The 21,967-nt window shown below is 39.3% G+C and overlaps 1 protein-coding gene across 1 annotated transcript in view; it reads left to right on the forward strand.

The window, feature by feature from the left end:
- The window catches only part of PLD5 (phospholipase D family member 5), a 175,725-nt gene that overhangs the window by 145,327 nt on the left and 8,431 nt on the right, over positions 1 to 21,967 (forward strand). Inside the window, 3 exon segments of the mRNA XM_032681793.1 lie at positions 16,233 to 16,430; positions 18,877 to 19,016; positions 21,103 to 21,268. Of these exon segments, the coding sequence (XP_032537684.1) occupies positions 16,233 to 16,430; positions 18,877 to 19,016; positions 21,103 to 21,268 (504 nt within the window).

The following is a 21,967-nucleotide window of genomic DNA, read 5'->3' on the forward strand; positions in this document are numbered from 1 at the left end:
AAAGCACTGGCTGGTGATGGCTGAGAGAGGTAACAGTGAGCAACCCTGCAGCAGGGAGAGACCCAACTTTCTGCTCAGTATCTGGGGCCAGCAGCCACCTCCCTGCAGGAATGGAAGGTATGGATGGAAAGTGTGAAATATAATCAAGTAGTTGCAAAATCTCCCAACTTGTTGGTTCTTAAACAACCTCAAAATCCAGATCCACTGCAGGTAGTCATTTACCCTATCTCGCCCGGGACATCTTAAAGCATTATCTCAAAAATTTCTGCTTAAATTTTGGCTCATCTGATATTGAGGAAAAGTTCCTAAGCAGACCCATGGTTTTTTTCTCTTAGCCGTGTAAAAACTGCCAGCAGTTTTCTGCATTGTTCATTCTTCTGATTACTTTAAATTCAGTTCAGTTTAAGCTGAATGGCTGTAAGATGTAATTTTTTTATGGACAAAAAACCAACCAGGTTGTAAAAATTATGATTTTTAAAGGACAGAAAAACAACAAGGCTGGAAAACATACATTTTTAAGGACAAAAAATAACCATGGGCACTTGTTCTTATTTTCCCATTAATTTTATGTCTCTCTTGGATTCTTTGTGTGATTTGTTTCACTGATAAAAACTAAGGCTTCAAAAAGGCATTTGATTTCTCTTTGTCTTAAAAAATCTATAAGAAGAAAGACTGGGAAAATAATTTCTGGTGTCTGCACCTATGTATTTATTTATGAAGACATCTTAATTCTTGCTAAATCAGGCTTATGAGTAGAATTTTTGGACCTTTCATGAAATGAATTAGTAGAAGTTTATTTAATCATCTCTGTTGCAAAGGATCAATGATTTGTTCCTGCTGACGTTCAGCAGTGCCTTGGAGCACTTTCTAAAGTGTCCCATGTGACAGCTGGGTATCTGACAGGACCACTAAACAACAGTATTTCCTTTTCAGGCAGTTTCCTCTCCATCCTCCTCTGACTTTCTTGTTGTTACAAGTTAGAAACTACCAATTGTATTTGCATAATTTAAGGAAATTAGAAAATTAGATAAACTGTCCCAACACTTTTTATCAGGTTGGAAACAGAGACCTGTTTTGTCTGAGGTGATAGGTTTTTACTTGATGGACCTCACAAAAGGGTCAAAATACTGTAGAAGGTGAGACATGTGACAGTGCATGAATGAGAAACTCTCTGTGGACTATTTGTCCATTGTGGTTGTTAGTATATAAAACATACTCGTCTCTTTAGGATTTACTCCTACAGCACATGATAGTTGTAGCAATTATGAATTACCAATTACACTTGAAGAATAAGGAATAAGTTGCCCGATTCATTTATTCTGTTAATAATTCAGTTTAATAAACAGTCAAATTAGCTAAGATGGAGAGTTATGACAATTATTCAAAAAAGATTTATTAAGCATCTGATAAACAAAGTTATACTTTTTATGATAAATATGAATAATCTAGTGCATATTTACAGTGAAATTATATTGGATTCTGAATAATTTTCTGGAATTAATAACGCTATAGTCATGGCAGAGGGGGAGGGAAGAAAAGGGAAAAAATTCCAAAACCTTAGTTGATCAAAAGACACACTTTTGTGTACGTCAGTTTTAAGTAAAAACTGATGAACCAGTATTTTATTTGTTCAGTATGAATTAATTTTTTGAACTTAGCTGTAGGGAGGCTTGCAGCAGGATGTCTCCAAGAGTGCCTGAAATGTTGCTGTGTATCTTGCCTGTTATCACCAGACAGGACAGAACTGGCTTGAGAAATAATGGGTCTTGCAATCTAGTTGTTCAGGCTCTCCTCCTTTTAACACAGAAAAAAGCAGACAAAAGCAAATGTCTGAATTCATCTGTACCACCTTCCCCTCCTCTTGTCTTTGTGACAAAAGGACTGATAAAACCTAAACTCCTTGTCTTCCTACTCTGAGATGACAAAAGTTGCTAGATGATGGTATCTCAAGTATTAAGAGGTGCATCTAAAAGGTCAGGTTTGGGGCAATTTAGGATTGTGGGAATATTGAAGAAGCAAGCCTTTGTTTGCTTGTGGTGGATAAAATCAATTGGAAGCAATCCACATGGTTCTTTAGTCAAAAGTCTCATTTCAGTTACATTGAGGAGACTCGTGAAGGAGACATAGCTCAAAGGCACACTTATGAGTGACAAAACTCATCCCGGAATTATCCCTTCTTCTCTTGGTCTTCATTTCTGGGGATATAGATCCTAGTAAAAACTTACCCAAAATTCAAGCGTTTCCGAAATGCTGCCAGGAGCAATGCAACCTGTGTTTCTTTTTACGTATCTCTCCCAGGGAAAGGGGAATGATGATTTGCTCAAATTACATCCTTGAACGCTGTATTTTCTATTTATTTGTGTGATCAAAATTGTCCTCCTATAAAACCAATATGTAATAAATACTGGATTTCTATATGTCTCACACTACATCATGATTATCTCATTTGTTTCCAGTTTCCCCAAAATTTTGCTATAGTGAAGCCACTTCTCAAAACTGATCACTGAGACAGGATCTGCACATTTGCAATTTCTGTTGATGACAGTTGCATCCCCTCTTTACAGAACTGCATAGAGCAAAAGCATGCTATAATCAGTCTTTTTTTTTTTAAACTTTTATCTAAATGAGTCTCTTGAAGTTATGTAATGGCGCATCTGGTCCTTTTGAGATAAGATGCTTTGTCTGACAGTGGAATTACATCTTTTCAGTCAAGCAAAACTTATATTGAGAGTTTCCATTTCATACAGTGTTGTTCTAGTTTGATTTGTCCCTACTGTGCGCTTTTGTCAGTCTTTGCCATCTTCTTCTAATAATGTGCTTAATTGTCTTACTTATCCCAGTGGTGTTCAGTATCATATCGCTATTAGTAAATTGAGCAGAGGCCTATAACAGGACACAAGGCTCTTTCAACTTCACTGTCCACCAAGATTCAATCAATCTCAGAGAGGTAAATACTAGACTGAAAGTACAGGCAACATAATACTGGTATATTTTATCTAAATTTGTATTTCTGGGTTAATAAATCTCTCTTATATAAGACAGAGAATATCTGCTTCTAAAAAGCTTTGATATGCTGTTATCCATGTGATCCAGTCCTTAAAAAAAACCAGACTTCATGTGATTTATTTTTATGGCATTATTTCCCGAACTACACAATATCATGAAGATAGCATAAAAGTGCAACCCAGATCTTCCAGCATAGGTGAATGAAGTCAATATCTGAAGAAAACAGGTGTAAGGAGATACTACAGAGCTGTATTGACAATTAATTACTTCTTTAGTAATTTATTACTTAGAAAATGTATTACTTTTTTCTATTTCATACTGCATAGAAAGCTAGTTGTATTTTCAGAATTTTTCTGTGATGCTATTACAGCTTGTCCTTCAAAGGACAGGCTGAAAATACATTTATTATTTGCACTAAGAGTTTTTGCCTAGCGTTTCTATCTTTGACCAAATCTAGAACAGTTTAGTGGCTGATACATATCTCTAAAACTGCAGATTTTCTATTTTCTTTCTTCTTTTTTTTTGGGGGGGGGGGGGTGGCGGGGGAAGATATGTTGCTCTTGGAAATGTGCAGAACTTACAGCATGCATTTATCGCAGTGTAAAGTTTGTATTTTTGGAAGTATGATGTTTTGTTTGATTCTTTAACTGAGACAGGCTGCTTTTTCTCTGTTACATCCAGTAAACCAGGACAGTCAGTGTTGCCCATTAGGCTTACTCTGCTTGAAATTTATTATCTGTGCATCCAGTATTTACAAATAAATATCAGTGAGGCAAATGGACTATTGTCTCTGCACTGTTAACAGAGGGCTGGCTAAAGCTGGACAGGAACCTGGGTAATGTGGTTGCTCCACTTGTGTCTCGTGTGTGCTTCATTACTGCCTGGTAGTGCCCTTGACTCCTCCTTACTCCTGTGGGCTTCTGGTTTTGTGATTTAGCTACTGAAAACAGCATGAGACTGTATATTCACCTTGCACTTGGAGCCAAAAAGTCTTCTCATGCCTCCTCAGCTTCGCTGGTTTCTTGATGCAGAGCTGATTCCCAGTTCTGAGGTGCTAGGAAGCTATTCCTGCTTGTCATACTTCTCCCACTGTTGTGCTCCATTCTCACATGCATCATCTGCATTATGTGTTTGTATTTAGTGTAAGACAGGGCAAAATACAGCAACAGCTTGCTGCATATTTTTATTTGATTTCTGTTGACTGTAGGAGTATGCTCATCACTCTTTTTATGACCTCTGAAATTACAGATCTTCTCTCATCTTTTTTTTTTTCAGTTGCTGTGAAACTTCTGTAGAACAGGTTTACCTACCATTGGAGTAATCAATAATAAATTGTAAATCAATTAGTAATGAATCTGCAGAACAAAATGTTGGAATATCCAGTTTGAGCAGATAAACTCACTTCTTTCCAAAGCAGCATGGCATATGCAGGTAGTTGGATACCTGAATACCCTACTGAAAGAGGGTAGATTTAGATTGGATATTAGGAATAAATTGTGAGGGTAGTGAGGCTCTGGAACAGGTTTCCCAGAGAAGTTGTGAATGCCCCACCCTGGAAGTGTCCAAGGCCAGGATGAATGGGGCCCTGAGCAATCTGATCTTGTCAAAGGCATTCCTGCCCATGGCAGGGGGTTGGAACTAGACGATCTTTATGGTTGTTTCCAACCCCAAACTATTCCATGATCCTATTTTCTTCTCATCTTTTTTTTTTAGTTACTGTGAAAGTTCTGTAGAATAGGTTTACCTGCCATTGGAGTAATCAATAATAAATTCTAAATCAATAAGCCTGCACAGCAAAATGATGGAATATCCAGTTTGAACAGGATAAACTCACTTCTTTCCGAAGCAGCATGGGATATTCAGGTAGTTGAATCTCCAAAACTCAGAGGAAAAGAGAAAGTTCTTTCTCCAGTAAAACTACCTTATAATCATTTGCTTGCTTTTAATACTTGCCATACTATCACTGTGTCTTAATTAAGAGTCATAGATGTTGCAAAGAGAGTGTTATCAGAGGTTCTGCTTTATGACTGGTCCCTCAGGTACTTGACAAATAGTATCAGTATATTAGGATTACCAGATTCAAGAGTTTTGGATGGATTCTAGAAGTGTTTAGGGAACTGGAGGCACGCAGGAATTTGCTGCCAGAACATGCACAGTACACCACTGCACACAAGACAGAAAATCATCCATGCAACTGTGTGCAAAACAAGACAGCTTTAAAGACATCTTTGCTATCTCAAAGCAAACAGGCAGGCAGTGTGGTGAATAGACAGCATTGGTGAGGTGTGCTTGCCTGAGTCCATGGTCTAGAGATAAGACTAAGTAGTGTAAAAGTTAAGCTGCTGAAATTTGCAAAAATTGTTTGGAAGGATCTCCCAGATATTACATCACAAATAGCTCATCCAGTGACTGTCTTGCCTTAAAAAAAAAAAAAAAAACAACTGTAAGAAGGCATTGGTCACAGTGATGAGAATGGTTTCCAGGCACACCTCTGTAAAGCCTGTCTGCAGTGATCAGTAAAGCAGAAGGGCTCAAATTGAATTTATAGATCCTCCAACCAATTGCACTTGTAAATCCTGTAGTTTCATGTGTGTTGAGTTTATTAAGAAACCCTGAAATTCACACAATGTAAATCAATGCAGTTGCTGCACTAGAATGTTTTTTTGGTTTCTTTGCCAGAGGTGGCTTTCAGACAGCCTGCACAAAGTGAGTGCAGCAGAACTTGACCTGTTTGCACCTATCTGTCCTGCTGTTGTCAAGACCAAGCCAGATTGCACTCGACAGGGCTAAAGTTTGTGCTGCATGTCTGTACCAGAGCTGAATGCTGGAGTTCAAGAGCATAGGGGTAGGCATGCCCTTCCTTAAGAGTCAAAGCTCTTAAGGCTAGTGTGGCCTTTTAGAATCACAGAATCATTTAGAGTCCAATTGTTAATCATTTTGTTTTTCCCAGATAACAATACAGGCTACACAGTGTGATCCAGGGTTCCAGCACCTGCCTCAACAACTGGTGGTAGAGTCTGAAATAATCAGGAAACTTACATGGATATAAGAAAAGCAGTAAATTCACCACTTTCCCAAAAATGTGATTTATATTATGCTGGAAGTGAAACTGTTCATTAAAACCCAGCTAAATCTCTGAAGGGGAGCTAATGCACCACAGTCTATTCTGACATCTTCCACAAGAATTTGCTGGCAACTAATCTTGGTCAGTGATGTTAATGGATGGAGGCAGATTCCCCTCAGAGTGATGTAGTGGTTAGCATACCCCATCAGATTAATCTTGTTCAACTGAAAAAATAACATCATTAAAATAATCGTGAAAGTTATGCACACACACTTTGATATTGCACAGATGACAGTTTCCCTCTAAAAAAATGTCTTCATTCTGAACTGCCTCAACTCCAAAATGTTCCCAAATGGAGCCTGGTCACCTCTTGTTTTAACAGTTGAATCCTTTCATGGAAAATGGGATTTAGTATTGTCCTGTAAAAAACCCACACAGTAAATCAGGCTGAAATACCATGCCATAAATCTCCATGAGTCAGGGTAAGGAAGGGCAATCATTTCAGTCATTCTGTCAAAGAAAAATGATTCTGCAGTTCAGAATAAAATCTCATCTTTCTATACCCATAAGTCATCAAGCAGAACAAAACAGGTTCTGACAAAGCATTCCTTCTATATGAATGTGTAGCATTAATGTCATCACTAACCTTTTCAGATTTTGATATTGTCATCATAAGCATCAAGGTCTGGTTTGGAAGTCATCATGCAGTCACCTTTCTTAACTTATCTAAGTAAACAGTAGTCATCAAAACAGTGAAATCATTGATGTTTCCCTGGAACTGCTCAGTGGCAAACTATTAATCCTTGCTTGAGGGACGTGTATTGCGCAGGCAGCACTTGCAAACAGAATTGTTAAGTGTATTTTCAGAAAACTGCAGAAGTCATGAAAATCATGGTATTGGACAGGCCAATTTTGCTAATCCAGTTGATGACTTATTAGGCATTTTTTTCAAATTCAATGCTGGAGCACCTCACCTCAAAAAAAAAGCTGAGGAAACTGGGTCTGCTTAGCCTGGAAAAGAGATGACTGACAGGGGACCTCATCAATGTCTATAAGTATCTGAAGGGGGCATGTCAAGAAGATGGAACCAGGCACTTCTTCGTGGTGCCAAGCAATTGGACAAGAGGCAACAGGCAGAAACTGATGCACAGGAAGTTCCACCTGAACATAAGAAAGCACTTCTTTACTGTGCAGGTGTCCGCACATGGGAATAGATTGCTCAGAGGGGTTGTGTCCTCACTAGAGATATTCCAGAACTGTCTGGATGCAATCCTAGGCCATGTGCTCTAGGATGATCCTGCTTGAGCTGAACTAGATGACCTCCAGTGGTCCCTTCCAGCCTTACCCGTCCTGTGATTCTGTGTTCCCAATTTTACTGCTAGAGTCAGGAGGCACGTATTAATATACCAGGACCATATCCTTACAGGAGACGTTACTTCCATGTTGAAGCAGCCAGAAACCCCACAAATATCTAAGATAGCTACTCGTACGAAAAGGACAGAGAGCAACAGTGGATTTCTGTAACAGATTTTCATATCAGTTAGCCATTGTCCTGGGGCTGTCTGTGTACTGTTTTGCTAAATTGTCTCACCTAGCTAAACTGCTTGGATTTCTAGCTTACCTCAAGGTCTTTTACACTGAATTTAATCAAGGCTCAGTCAAAAGTTGAGTAGCACCTTTGGCCCTCAGCTTACATCCATTAAAAAAGGGTTTGAATTCTGATCAGGTAGTCTGGCAAAGCTCAAGAGTTATAGCAATAATTCATATGCAGTGTCATTGTCCCAGCTTGTGTCCCCAGCATGCCTGCCACCAATCTCTGTTCAGTTTGCGAAAGGAAAACCCACTGTGTGTGTCAGCAATGTTATAAATAATGCATCCAATTAGTCAACTACGTGCTGTTGCATTTCCCTGAAGGCCATGAATCTGAAAGCCTCAAAGAAACTGCTTTGAGGGAAATGTTTAGACATAAATATTGCCCTTACTCTGAGGTCAGACCTTTGCACTCTCCTCTCTCTGTTGTACAGCAGGACACATATGGAGGCTGCCCTTTGCAGCATTACATAGGATGAGAACAAATGCTAAGAGCTCATGCTGTGATTTCCAGCTGCGTGAAGAGAATACAAGATAAGGGCTGACAGGACAGGTGCCAGTGCTTGGAAGATGGAAAGAGGCTGTGGGAGGTACGCGCATGTGTGGTGAAGGAGAGGCCCCTTCAGAAGCTAGCAGGATCTTTCACTTCACCTTTTAGGTTTTTTATGGTTCCACTGAGGTAGTGAATTTTTTAATGTCATATGAATGACACCAGGACTGAAATGTGATGCAGCTTGCCAGCAGTGAGATGGAGGCCAGCACAACGTGGTCCTTTTCTTCCCAGCCTGCACTTTTCTTTGATACAAGGAACAAAAACTGTGTTTCAAAAGAGGAACAGAATCAAATTAGAATTGACATTAATTAGATTTCCTGCAGTAAAACAAGAAATAAATCAAATATGATTCTGGAAAAGTGTTTTCTTGCAGTTGCAAGCTTGCATTTCCCCTAAAGAGATACTTGTGTTTGCTTTGAGGGGGTAATGAAACTGTAAACTGAAAAGTCATTTGAAAATGATAAATTAGGCTGTGATTATGCCAAGTGGTATTAATTATGCTGATAGATTACATAGCAAGGAATTTTTAACTGATTCAGCTCTACCTTCTGGCTTGCTCTGACACTTAGCAGTGTGTCAGGCTTGGTTTGTTAGTGAGCTTCATGAACAGCAGTAAGAAAGACTAAATTTGCGCTCAATTCTGTGGTGGATTCTATGTGAACATCATCACAGAGTGGTTCATGGTTTAAACAAATTATATTTGAATTGTTTGTAGAAACTGATTGAATTTTGCTGAGTTTTTCATAGCAATAGAGCTATGAAATAGAAGGAAGAAGAAAAAATATGATGAGGCTTCCTTCTAATGTGACAAGGACATGGGTGATTTCTGTTTTTCTGCTTTGAAGATGCATTGCTACCTCTTCCTCACAAAATTCTTTTTAAACCACACCATTTTAAAAGAAACCCTCCTTCTGCCTGGATGTCTAGCTTGCTTTTCATCTCAGCAGCCATACCTTTCAGCAGAAATGAAATGCTGAACCTAATTTTTTTTCTCAATATGGTTTTCTTAAGATCAGGATGCTATGCAAAATAATAGTGAGACTGAAATGAAATGGAAATTAGTAAAGCATCACTGTGCAGTTTTGTGTTCTTGACCTGTGGAGCAGCAGAAAAAGGAAGGGGACATAAAAATTAGCAGCTCCTAAAGGAGCTGTCTTATTGTAGCAGCTTTTTGCCATTAGGTAATATTAGTAAAAATAATGTATGAAGTTGTAACTTCCTGGGACTTTTATTCTGCTAGAACTACAGACCAAAATCCATCAAATGTTCTTTCTAGAGGTGTGAATTAAAAACCAGTGGACTACTAGTGGCTACCAATTCAGTTGTGCTTTATCAGCTCCAGTGGGGTACAGTCAGTCCACTTATGTCCCTTCCTTTCCTTTAGTGAAAACATGTCATGGCTTTACACTGCCATTCAGTGCCAATGCTGGGTGCACTCTATCAAATACATCACCACTTCTTGGTCACATGTTCAGATTTATTTCCAGCATGGTGGCTTGAGTGATGGTTTTTCAGTGATGAGATTGAGTCCCCAGCTCAGGTTGAGACTGTATTATTTTCTCAAGTGGAAGAGACTTTTTTTCATGTTCATTAGAAATTCTGCCTGGTGATTATTTTCAAATCACTTAAGACCAAGATGAAAATTAACCTTTGGCCTTAGATGACAGAAATATAAAATGCAGACAACTGTGGTCCATAGGCCAGGCACGAGAGAGATCCAAGTGCAAGACTCACTAAGTGATTAATTGGAGAATGGTTAAGAGTTGAATATAGAATTTTCAAAATGCCATTTATTCAATAAAAGTGTCTGTCGAAAAAAGAAAGAGTGACACAATTAAACAATGAGAGAGTTAATCTCAAAATTTAATCTGTTTGCATTCTCTAAGTAATCTATAAAAGCATCTGTCAAAATAACAGGGAATTCAAGTAAGAACATTTATTATGCCCTAGATGATTTGTGACAGTCAAAGATGCTGTTAATTTAGATTTATTCACTCTCCGATAGTTTAAGCTAGATGGGGTTTTGCTAACTTTCTGCGAAAACAGTGCTTTCCCATTTGTATTAACCTTTCTATTTGGTATTTCCCAATACCAGTGTAGCTCCCATGTTCTTAGCAACATGGAAGGAAAAAGTGGAAGTCAGAGCAGAAGCAGGACTGTGCTGCATTTGAATTTCACTGAACCAGTTTTGATTGCAACATAACAAAATGTGAAGTCTCTGCACTGTTTTACTGTCCAAGTACCGAGAGTGGATTTTGGCTCAGGAACACAAGGGTAGGTTGCAGTTTCTAGTGAAATGTTAGTTGAGGTACATGCTTTTGCATGTGGTGGACTGTAGTATCTGCACAGGTTTTGTGAGAAGGAGCCAGACAGTGCTACAGCCTTCTCAGCCTCTTCAGCATCAGGTTGCATTTTTGGTTTACATCAAAATGAGGCCGTCTGAATGGGGTCGTTACACTGGATGCATTTGTGACAAGCACTACCCCTCTCATCCCATTACAGCAAAGTGTGCTGCAACAGTCACAGCAAACAATACTGCACAAAGAAACACTTTTCTCTTTCTCAAATCTCTTTGTCTCTCTCCCTCCACTGGTGATGGTCACTCCCATCAGAAGGCCCTTCTCCTCCTGCACTGCTGGCACAGGCCACCCCCTTGGCTGTTACCTGAGCCTGGCATGGGATAGGCGTGCATGTCTGCCCAGCAGGTTTTGGTGAGCGATAAAGAGTAGCTGCACAGGGGCAGCCTTAAGATGTTGCTATTTATGATTGGAAAACATTCGCTCAGTATTAAATGATACCAGATGAAAACATAAGGGAGGGCTGCAGTAGGGATCAGGTAAGATGATAATGAAAAAGAACATATGTTTGGAGTACAGGCTAACTGGATAATTAGAACATATTTTACGAAAAGATGAGTGTTCCCCTGTAAATAACTGCAAATTGCTTTCTGGTGGTAATGAACACATTGCATATCATTTTTCTTTAGAAGCTATTGGAATATTAGGTCCTTTTACGCCTTACAAATTGATTTATCAGTATTGTATGCTTTTTGTTACTCTATTACTCTACCCTGTTGTGATTCTGGCTTTGCTCAGTCATTCATTTATAAATTGGTCATTAAAAAAATCAGAGGCTTGAAAGCACAATTAAATACATTTTCAAACACAAGCAAATGGCAGATGCACACAGTCTGGGACACAAAAAGTCATGTAGAAAATTTAGTTCGCAATAGGCTACCTGTAATTAATCCAGAGTCTCTGTAGCACAGGCAATGGACTCTGGCACCTGCCAGTGGCCAGAGCTTTTGGGCAAGTGGCAGTTAATGCCTGAGGAGAGCTGCTTGTTGTTTGCAGGATCAAATTCGAGTGTGAACAACTATTAAAAACTTTTTCTTTAAACAAGGGGTTTTCTAAAGCTTCCTGGTACATTTGCCACAATTCAGATATTGCAAGCTGTGAACCAGATTGTGCCACTCTTATGTAGGTCAAATAGTACCTTGCCTACGCAGTGGGGTTGTCTCTTAGAGTGCAGCTCAAGGTAGATATAAAATATGCTGTCTAGTCTGCACAGTGCAGGGTCATGACACATTGTACACCTTGTCTGACCCCTGATCCAAACGTACTTGAAAAGTTTTGCTAACGTTGTTTCTCAGATTAAGAAGCTTACGGTGTTATATGTCCACAACCTGGGTTGTTCAGGTTCTTTTCCCATATTTTTTCTTCATTTTGCATCTTCATGATGCCTACGAATGTACACAGGAAAAGAATAAGCAAAAATTCTTGTCTGTGAAATCCTGCTTTTTGCCCAGTCTAGGCAAAAAGGAATTCCTCCTCTTGTCATGAAAATTACTATTTTTCTAGCTAGGCCACATTTATTACTTTTTGTAGCTTAATTGTTTTCTGTGCAACATTGCACAGTGGGTTGAAGCTACATTTCTTGAGTCTAGTGTAGTTATTCACTTTTCTGTTGCTTTAAGAGAGCCTTTACTAGCAAAAAAGACAAACAGTAATTTGGTAGTCTTTAAAAAGTTGCTCTGCAGAAATGTAAACAGCACAGGGAAGAACAAGGAAAACCAGCTTCCATATTTTTCATTCTTTGAGAAGCGCATGCATGGTGGTTCTTAACAAAGAGGGAAAGAAACCTGCTCATGAGAGGACACAAAAGTCTCTGTGCAAATAACCATTCCTGTTCCCAGTCCCTAGCACATCCCCTGGAAATGTCACTCACAAGCAACTTTAACATCCAAATATTTCTGTTCCATTCTGAGGTAATCAAATTTGTGACTCTTTATTTTCATTTCAGCTTTATCTTTCTTAGTTTTATTAAGATTTTGATTTCTTGAGATCTTCTTCACTTTAATTTTCCAGTGATGTTTTCATTGCTTTATTAATTGCTCTTAAAAGTCAGGATGAAGAAATACTTTGCCTTAAGAGCTCCTACCCTGAAGGATTTTACCTTAACAGATACGTCAGATGATGCTTAGCTGTAGGTTTCCATCATGACAAGCTGAGGAGCAACACTCAGATTTTGATTCTTTCAATATAGATGTTTTTTTCTTCTTCTCATCTAAGATTACTTAAAAAAAAAAAAAAAAGTTGGTAATGACAGCAGCTCTCAAACTGAAGAGAAAGTCTTTTCCCTTATCTAGATGTTATCCCACTTTGTACTAAATCTGTCACCAGCACATCCTTGCTGCCCCCTATGCCTCCAGGATGATAGGCTTTGTGATTAATAGGAAAAAGAGCAGTCTCTCCTCACCTCAGGGTATGGGTGTAAAAGTAGTCTCAGTGTGGAAGACACTTCTGAAACAGAGGGGATTTTTTGTCTTCAAATCTGTTGGGGCTGTTGTACAAAAAAGGAGATGGGTGGGGTTTTACTGCATACACGTATTGTTTGCATTTCAAGGTAATGTATCATATCCAAATGGTCACAAAGACTAACATATAACCGAGTTTCTTGAGAAAATTCAGTCTGCACAACAAGTATCAGAGTTGCTCTCTGCCCTCTTCGTATAGCTTTGAATTTGCTTTTCAGGTTCAGTCAAATTTGAACTTAAGTTTATAAAAACTTAATGAAAACAGGCAGCTGGGTAAAGAGGAGAACTGTTTTCCCAGAGAGGGAAAGGAGGAGCCCTGTCTGTATCATGTACTAGGAAATCCCCACGGGGGAGAACTCTTATCGTGGCTTCAGAAGCAGGAAAAGCTTTGATCAGTGCTTGCTGCCAGAGAAGCCAACTGCAAGAAGCAACACCTTGGGAAGGCAGGGTTCATTACTGTGCCATAAATACATCTCTTGGAAAGGCTTTGTTCCAGCCTGCAGTTTGAGTGCAGCTGCTGCAAATGGGTGAGCAGCAGGGCCTCAGCCAGGGCACCACCTTGGCTCCTGCTCCACAGGAGGGTCAAGTTCCTGTGCAAAATGGGCTGCTCTCTGTGTGTGCTGGTTTGTTGGGAGAGGCTGGCGGTAAGGCACAGCTAATGCTTCGTTTTGCAGTCAGACTAGGTTAAAATCTGTTAAAATTGCATTTAGCAGAACCCATTAGTGCCCATGGCTTCCTCCCTATCTCTGTACATGAGGAAGCACTTAGGCAGAAGGGCAATCCTTTAATTCACAGAGAGAGGACACACTGCAAGCATTCCTGTTCACAGGAGAGCTGCTCACGCAGATGCAATCCTAGCAGCTTCTGGTGTGCTGTGAGGACACTATTTTATATTTACTTTCAATAGAAGGGATAAAGTAGAATAGAATAATGGGACTGATAAATGAAAGAAAAACTGTAACCACATAATTATGTCAGAATCAACTAACAGCCGTGAAAAGCAGATTAAACCACATTATGCAGATAGATGTAACAGAATACTATTAGTAAGTTCTTTGCAATAGCATGCCTGGCAATTAAGAGAGCCATATTGGCAGCACACAGTGAAAACAGTGATAATGTATAGTTAAAAATATTTGGAGACAAACAGGGCACAGAGTACAGGGACAGCCTAGAAGTGAATACTGAGGAGTGTCCTCAAAGATACCAGCACCCAGGGGAAAAACCAAAGATGTTATCCCTAACAGACTCTTTGACTAGGATGTTGGTCATATTTATATTTATCATCTAAATTAATTTACTGTCCTATTCATAAATGAAAGGCTGCAGTGCAGCAAGTAGTCTGTCTTTTCCAACTATCCACAAATTTCAGGTTGTGCAGGCTAACAGAGGAATTACATTTTTTCTTTTGAATTAAAGAACCTTGCAGAAATATTCTGATTAAGGCAGTAAAAATATTAGGTAATGTTCCCATGTTTGCAACTATTAAGAAAATATTTGGGAATGAGGTTACCTCAGTGTTGTATATTCTTATGTATGTGGTATTTCCAGGTTGGGAACCTGAAGAATGTGTCACCCATGAGTTTCTTTCTTGCTGGAGTATTGCTATTTGTTATTTTCTCTCATCCACCACAGAAAGAGTCAAGGTTCAATTCTATCCTTCACTTTCCCTCTGCCCACTCTTGCAGAACAGTTCTTATCTGCAGTCAGGGAGAATTGTGCAGGAACAAGCTCTGAGATAACATCAGTGCGGGGTTCAGAGTTCCCACAGGCTTTATGGCAAGATATGCTTCTACCAGGAACTAGTCCATGTGACTGTGGAGATCTCATCTAAGGGAAGAAAACCTGTGGGAATATTTTGGTGTCAAAGGGTGAGCATGCTGGAGAGCTCGTACTCCTTCATTTTCTTCATCATGCCAGGCAGACTTCACAGGCATGTACCAAGAGAGTTTGCTTGCAGAAAACCAGCATGGATTCTTTAACTATTTATCCTACATGTTGTTTTCCAACAGGTTTGTGCAGATTTTCTTCTTGCTTTGTATTAGGAGGTGGCTGAAATAGTGTGAAATGCAGGTAATGAGAGGTCAATAGCATCCGGGCCCACAGCAGTGCTTTCCTATGCTGTTCTAAAGCAAAGAAAGGTAGAGAGTGTGCACATGGTTACATTTTGATTACAGAAGCCAGGCAATATGTTTATAAATGAAATTCTGTCAAAATCTGAAGTACTAGGGATATACAATTAATGAAGTCTCTGCCAAACCAGGATTTATGATGATTTAGGACCAGGAGAAATGCCTTTACTTAAATGAAGAAGTGAGACTGTAGGAGAAGAAGACTGTCTGTAGAAGGCTAAAAAATTTAATTGTACTCTGATGTCTATATGTACTTGAACTATTTTTCCTCATAATTTATATATGAGAATGTTGATGCTTACAGAGTACTTTTCATGAGAGATGAGTGTCTTTTTTTATCTCCCTTTTAACACGTGAAGAAACTGACACCCAGAAATTTGGGGTACCCTAGGTGAGGTACTATATCATAGCAATGGGGGAGGCAAGAACCCAACCTCTTGATGTCCTAATTGGGTATACTATTTACTGGATCACACTGTATTTAATAGCAAAGTAAATTTAGCTACTGATAGTATTAAACACCTGTTATTTCATCCTTTTATTTGAAGCTGGAGTATCATTCCTTCTCCAGCAGCAAAATAACCTCAATCCATTTCCTTCACCTTTTGCAAAACTCACAGAAAACAAATTGTTCCTGAAGAAGCTATCACTGATAATGTGTGCTATTACATAACCCAGAAGAAAGGCTGCCTTTTCTCTAAATAAATACAAAAGAATAAATAAAAACCACTCTTGCCCAGAGTAAAACCTTGAGCAACACCTATAACAAACATGGTGTCACTTCAAAATTGTGTCCATCCATGAAGTGTCTTATATTCTATTATGACATGCAGCTCAGTCATACACTGAATGTGCAAATCCTGTTACAGCTTTTGCCTCCTCTTGGCTTTGAAGACAGAGCTTGTGTGTTTGCCTTTAGAGGAGTATTGGAAGGAACTTTCTTGCAGTTGACAGTAATGTTGATGAGCTCAAGGCCCACTTCTGGAAGAGTACGTCTCAGGGATTCTTACGTTCTTGCTGCATACTTCCACAGCCAAAATATCACTAACTATATAACTTTTAATTTCACAGATGAAGGAACTTGGCGTCATTGTGTACAACTGCAGCTGCCTGGTCCTGGATTTACAGAGGATATTTGCCTTGTATAGCTCATTAAGATACAAGAATAAAATACCTCCGAGTTGGTCTAAGAGACTATATGGAGTGTACGATACTCAAAATAAACTGACACTGCAGCTGAACGAGACAAAATCAGAAGCTTTTGTGTCGGTAAGTTCTGAAATGAGTTGCAGAGATGGAGGGAAGAGAAGAAACTTATTTAACCCACCAGATTTTTGGAAGACCTGGAAATTTGACAAATCAGAGTATTATTTTTTTTATTCTGATTTCTGTGACATTTTTCATACATGCAGTTTACCAGGACCGAAGATACTGCAGGGTTTCATTTGAGTGTTATTCTTTTTCCCTTTCTCTGTAATGTTCACCACTTTTCCACTTGTGTTCAAAAATGATAGGGAAGCCCTTCAAATTATTCTTTTATTTACACTAGTAGATAGAACATGAATTACTTAGGAGTAAATGAACTGTTAATCAGACACAGACAATAATACAGGATAAGCTTGATATCAGAGCTTGCATTTTTATCTATGTAATTTACAAGGATTCACCCTGTTCCATTGAAAGCATTTGTACTTCTGTACAACATCATCTACTTCAGCTTTATTTTTAAATGACATTTTAAAACTTCAAGCAGTGATCCTCATGGAAGCACTGTCTGTGCATGTACTTTTAATGGAAAGAAATGGAGCAGTCCTCCACCTCAGCAGCCATGTAGCAAAACTGGAAAAAAGTACACACTGAGATAGAGATGATGAAAGATGTGGAGTGTCTTTCATTTTGGAGGTAATTACTTGAGTATAAACAACCCCTTCAAAATCAGGAATTTAATGCAGTTGCTAAGAGTTACTTTCCATTCTTTACAAAAAAAGGCGCAAAACCCTCATTGCTTTATAACCAGTTATGTCTAAAAGAACACAAGACGTAGCACCCTGTTAAGTTGTACAGCCACTAGCACAGGACATTGGTGCAGATGAGTGGTTAATACAGGGCAGGGTTTACCTTCACCTGCTGGGAGCCAGGCAATTTTCCACTGTCCAGGATTTTTCATACTCCTACAATCACTGGAGAGACAGAGAACTATTTTGGAGTGAAAACCTGGAAGTGCCTAAGACAGCCAGAATTAATAGCTGTTTGAAAATATGGACACTTCCATTGATCATGAGAACCTTAAGGACTAGCTTAAATGAGAGACTGACTGTTGGACAGTTAGCAAATGCGCTGTTGAATTAAATCCTACTCCTTTCTAAGCAATCTGTAAGAAGTGGAGAAATACTGCTGAAAGTCAGTCCTGAAGCGGCATACAGAATGGAAAGCTGGTTAAGGCCAAGTTTAAGGAATCCAGGATCCTAGACAAAGACAGGTGGAGAAAGACTCTACAAAACCTGGTTTTTTGGAGTTTTCAGAGTGTTCACTTCCTCCCTCTGATTTATATTTTCTTTTCCTTTCCCTTCCATTCCTGAGGGTAATAGAAGCCTCTTCTCTTGAAATTTCACTTCACAAAACAAAAGGAAAGACTCGCTGGTACTCAGAAGCTCAGAGCATTGAAGTCCAACTCCAAGAGCTACCTGAATTTGTAACCACAGCCCACTTGGGCTGATTCTTCCTTCCTGAAAAAAGGCTATATTTATACATTTAACTATATTTAAATCACTTAACACTTTTTTTCTTGACTAAAAATTCATTCTTTGAAAATATATTTCACTTTCAATGTTTGTGCTGTATAAAACAACCATGACACACAGTCATTGAATTTTTTTGTTTTACTTGGGAATCATCGCTTAGCGTTGCTTAGCAACAAAATCATCTTCCAAACTGGCTGATAAAGTGTAAGAGGTTTTGGTTGTTTCTTTTAGTGCTCAGGAATGGATCTGGAATATTGGTCTTGAAATCTTGCTTCAGTTAATTGTCTAGTATTTTCTCTACTTACTTGTTGTAAATCCTTAAGAACACCAGTCAGTTTTTAAGAAACAACTGTCATCTGCGACCCAAGCAAGTATCAAAGGTGAGAAGGTGATACAGCAGTAGGAAGGCAGCAATCTGGCAGGGCCAGCTGTTGAGAAAAAAACAAGTGGCACCTGCTCCAGCTGGATAAAGTGCCTTCAACAACCTCTCTCCCAGGAATGGTGTTGCCTGCGAACAACTTGACAGGTGGCTCCACTTTCCTCTTCCTGCTTGTGCAGAAGAGTAGAAAGTCCTGGGCCTGTCTGCCACAGATGGGCAATTTCTGCTGGCTTCACCTTGCTGCCTGACACCTTTGACAGCCCGTGATACAAGGCAGAAAAGCTGAAATATGGGCTAACCACTTACTGGCTCAGTGCTGGGTAATTTATACCTGAAGCTAGGTTTTAAAGATAAGTTTCTTGCAAAAGTGCAGCATCTCCGTGCAACAGTGCCTGAGTAAACAGTGAGGAACTTTAAATAGAACTAACATAATAGACCTAATTTTTAAAGTTGTGTCTTCTGCATTTTACTCACAGTTATATCTAATTGGTGAGGCTTTTGAGGGGCAAGTAAGCAAATACCTCTCCTTTGTAGCTTTGAGTATTCTAGCAGGACAGTTGAAGTTCTCACTTAATAATAACTTTTCCTTTCACAGAATTCACCTAAACTCTTCTGCCCAAAGGACAGAGTCCTGGATATTGAAGCGATATACAGTGTTATTGATGATGCCAAGCAGTTTGTATACATAGCTGTCATGGACTACTTGCCAATCGTCATTGACACCAACGCTAAACGGTGAGTGTCCATGTCCAGGACTAGCTGGTTATCATAACGCCAGTGAGGTCTGCTGGAGAAAATGAACCCACAGGAGATTAGTTACTACTGTGGAACAATTTCTTGGGGCCCAATTCTGCTCTTATTGAAATCAGTGAGAGTTCTGCCATTGACTTAAATGGGAGCAGAATTGGGACCTAAGAAGACAATTCCAGTTCTGGGTCCTGAGCTTTGGATCTGCCTGTTGAAGGAGATCAGAAATTGTCTATTCTGACCATCTGGACTGGGACCCAGGAATACAACAGTCTGCTTATACATGAATCCTGTTTCTTACACTATTATATTCCCTATCTTGAGACCACAGCTACTGGCATTTTATGAGTATCATAGATATTCAACATGAGAGAGAGAAAGAGAGTGTGTGTAAGAGAGAAATAATGTATTGTGAGTTCTTGTATACAGTGTGGGAGATGTCATTATTTTATTGATATACACATATAAGCAAAAATTCCAAATTCAGCACAGATTACATTTGAATTATATCACTTTTTGGTTAACTGAGAGTTGCTAAAACAAAAAAAAACACCATGTAATTTTTAAACAGCCTGTTTGTACGGACCATTAAAAAGCACTCATTGCCCAAAACTGGAGCCACGGTGCAACGAAACCATCCAACCAACCATCCAACCATCCACTGGTCTCTCCAACTCCTGAAAACACTCACAATGAATTGAGAATCTAGCAAAGCTTGCCATTTTATCTATGCTCTTTATTTGAACACAGTAGAGACAAACTTAAGCATGTGGTTATGTGGGGGTTTTTCCAGTTTTGCATATTTAGAGATGTTTTGTTCAAATTTCTCAAAAAATAACAATCTTTTCACTGATATCAAGCATAAGCTGTTTCAAGTCTATGAAAGAGTTTTTCCAATAAACTATGTACAGTCTCCATCACAGTGAAAGAATCATGGGCAGTGCTGTAGGAACCTCAGTTCCTACTGATAAGCGGGTATCCCTCCCGCTTCTCCTTTATGTTAGAAAGGATCTTAGTATGTAGAACCATTACAGTGTTGCAGTTGATGTTATCTCCTATACTCGTCCTTACTTTATTCTCATGCTGGAAGAATTCAGATCTACTGGATTAGGGAGATCCAGGGAAGCCACCTGTGTGAATTCTTCAGTGTTTTCCTACAGCATGGCTTTGTGTTTGAGGCACTGCCACAGCTTCTACTTTGTCAGCTCCTTGTCAGTTCTCACTTATAAATTATTTTCTGGCATTGTAGAGCTCAGATTCATTAGCCCCCATGACTTGATGCTGCTGGAATGAAGATAACATACATTTTCTTTGTCTAATTCTCCCTTTCCTGACCTGCTCCCACCAAAGGTCAGGAACACAAAGCTAACAATTGTGAGAATAGCATCATGGAAGCCAGCGTCCCATTCACGGCAGAATTTCTGCAATCCTGATCAGGAAAAAAAAGTAGCATCTTCCTTAAGCGCCCATCTCATCTGCTACTGAAGGACACGGGCACCCTGCATAGCAGCTCTCAGTTTTCCAAGGAAGAAATTACAGAAGGCATTCCAGTCCCCAGCCTGTACGGTCCCAGTTCATAGGGGGGAAAAAAAGACGGCACTCAGGAAGAGATCGGGTGATCCAGTTCCCTTGCGCAACCCTCAGAAAAGCCTCCTGTCCCTGTGTCTGGGCTGGTCAGCAGCGCCCTCTAGTTGTGGCTCCCCTGCTGCTGCTCCGGCCGCGGGCAGGGAGGGACGCGGGAGCAACTCTCCCAACCAGCGGTGGACAAGGCACCTGTATTTTGTGAAAGTGTCTTGGCACACACACAGGTGGAAGATGTACTCACCCATCCACAGTCTCACTGTCCCCACTGTGACAGTGACAGTTTTGGTACAGGGCTGAATGACAGGAAAAGGGATGCTGGCAGATCTGTTTAGTGAGAATCCCTTTGAATAAGAACAGCATTCCTTCAGTGGATAGAAAATTAAATTCACATGTGAATTTGTTTTCTCTGTAATGTCTAGGCTTAGCTGCATAAAAATCCGATTTTTTTTTTTTTAAATTTCTCTGAATATATTGTATTCTTTCTCCACAGGTACTGGCCATATTTAGATGGCAAGATACGAGAAGCATTAGTATTACGAAGTATTAAAGTACGACTTCTCATAAGTTTCTCAAGAGACACAGATCCCCTTACTTTTAACTTTGTTTCATCTCTGAAAGCTATTTGCACTGAAGTTCCAAGCTGTAGTTTGAAAGTTGTAAGTATAATCCATATTGCTTTGAAAGATATTTCCCCCCCCCCCAAAAAAAGAATGAAGAAAACAACTGAGAAGCATTTTCTGTTAGTATTAAAGTCTTTGAGTTTAATTAAATAGCATAGGAAATATAATATAATGAACTCAATTTACTCCTAGTAGTAACAGAAATAGAAATTAAGACAGAAAAATAGGTTGATGTCAAAAGGTAGTCTGTGTGGTGGACAGCCCGTTTAAAACACTACATCTGGTCTTTCAAAGCAAAGCTAACAGAGTGAGCCGTAGTCATAGGTCATGTTTATACTGTCTGATAAGGGTAAATCAGACAGTACAAAAATAAGTTTTAGTTTGGATTCATGTAACCTTACTGTTCAGCTCTGTAAGCATCTACTTTTCCTTCAGTCAAGTGCAAAGTACGGGAAAAAATAATGAAGCTTTTACATTAAATTCAGACTACAAATTCAGACTTGTGAAGACTAGAACAACCATTTATGTGGCCACATTAAACATGCAGTAGAGGAAGGTGAGAAATACCATGTATATTACATTTGTATTAGAGAACAGAGTATATGGTAAGTACTACTTTCAGTTTGCTACAGTTCATTTTTATGAAATTGAGGCACACTGGAAATCAGCCATCTTGATTCAATTTCTTTTTTGGTTTTTTGGTGTATGGTTTTTTGGGGGGGTTGGTGGTTTTCT

Source organism: Chiroxiphia lanceolata, chromosome 3 (genome assembly GCF_009829145.1).
Source record: "Chiroxiphia lanceolata isolate bChiLan1 chromosome 3, bChiLan1.pri, whole genome shotgun sequence".
Lineage (NCBI taxonomy): Eukaryota > Metazoa > Chordata > Aves > Passeriformes > Pipridae > Chiroxiphia > Chiroxiphia lanceolata.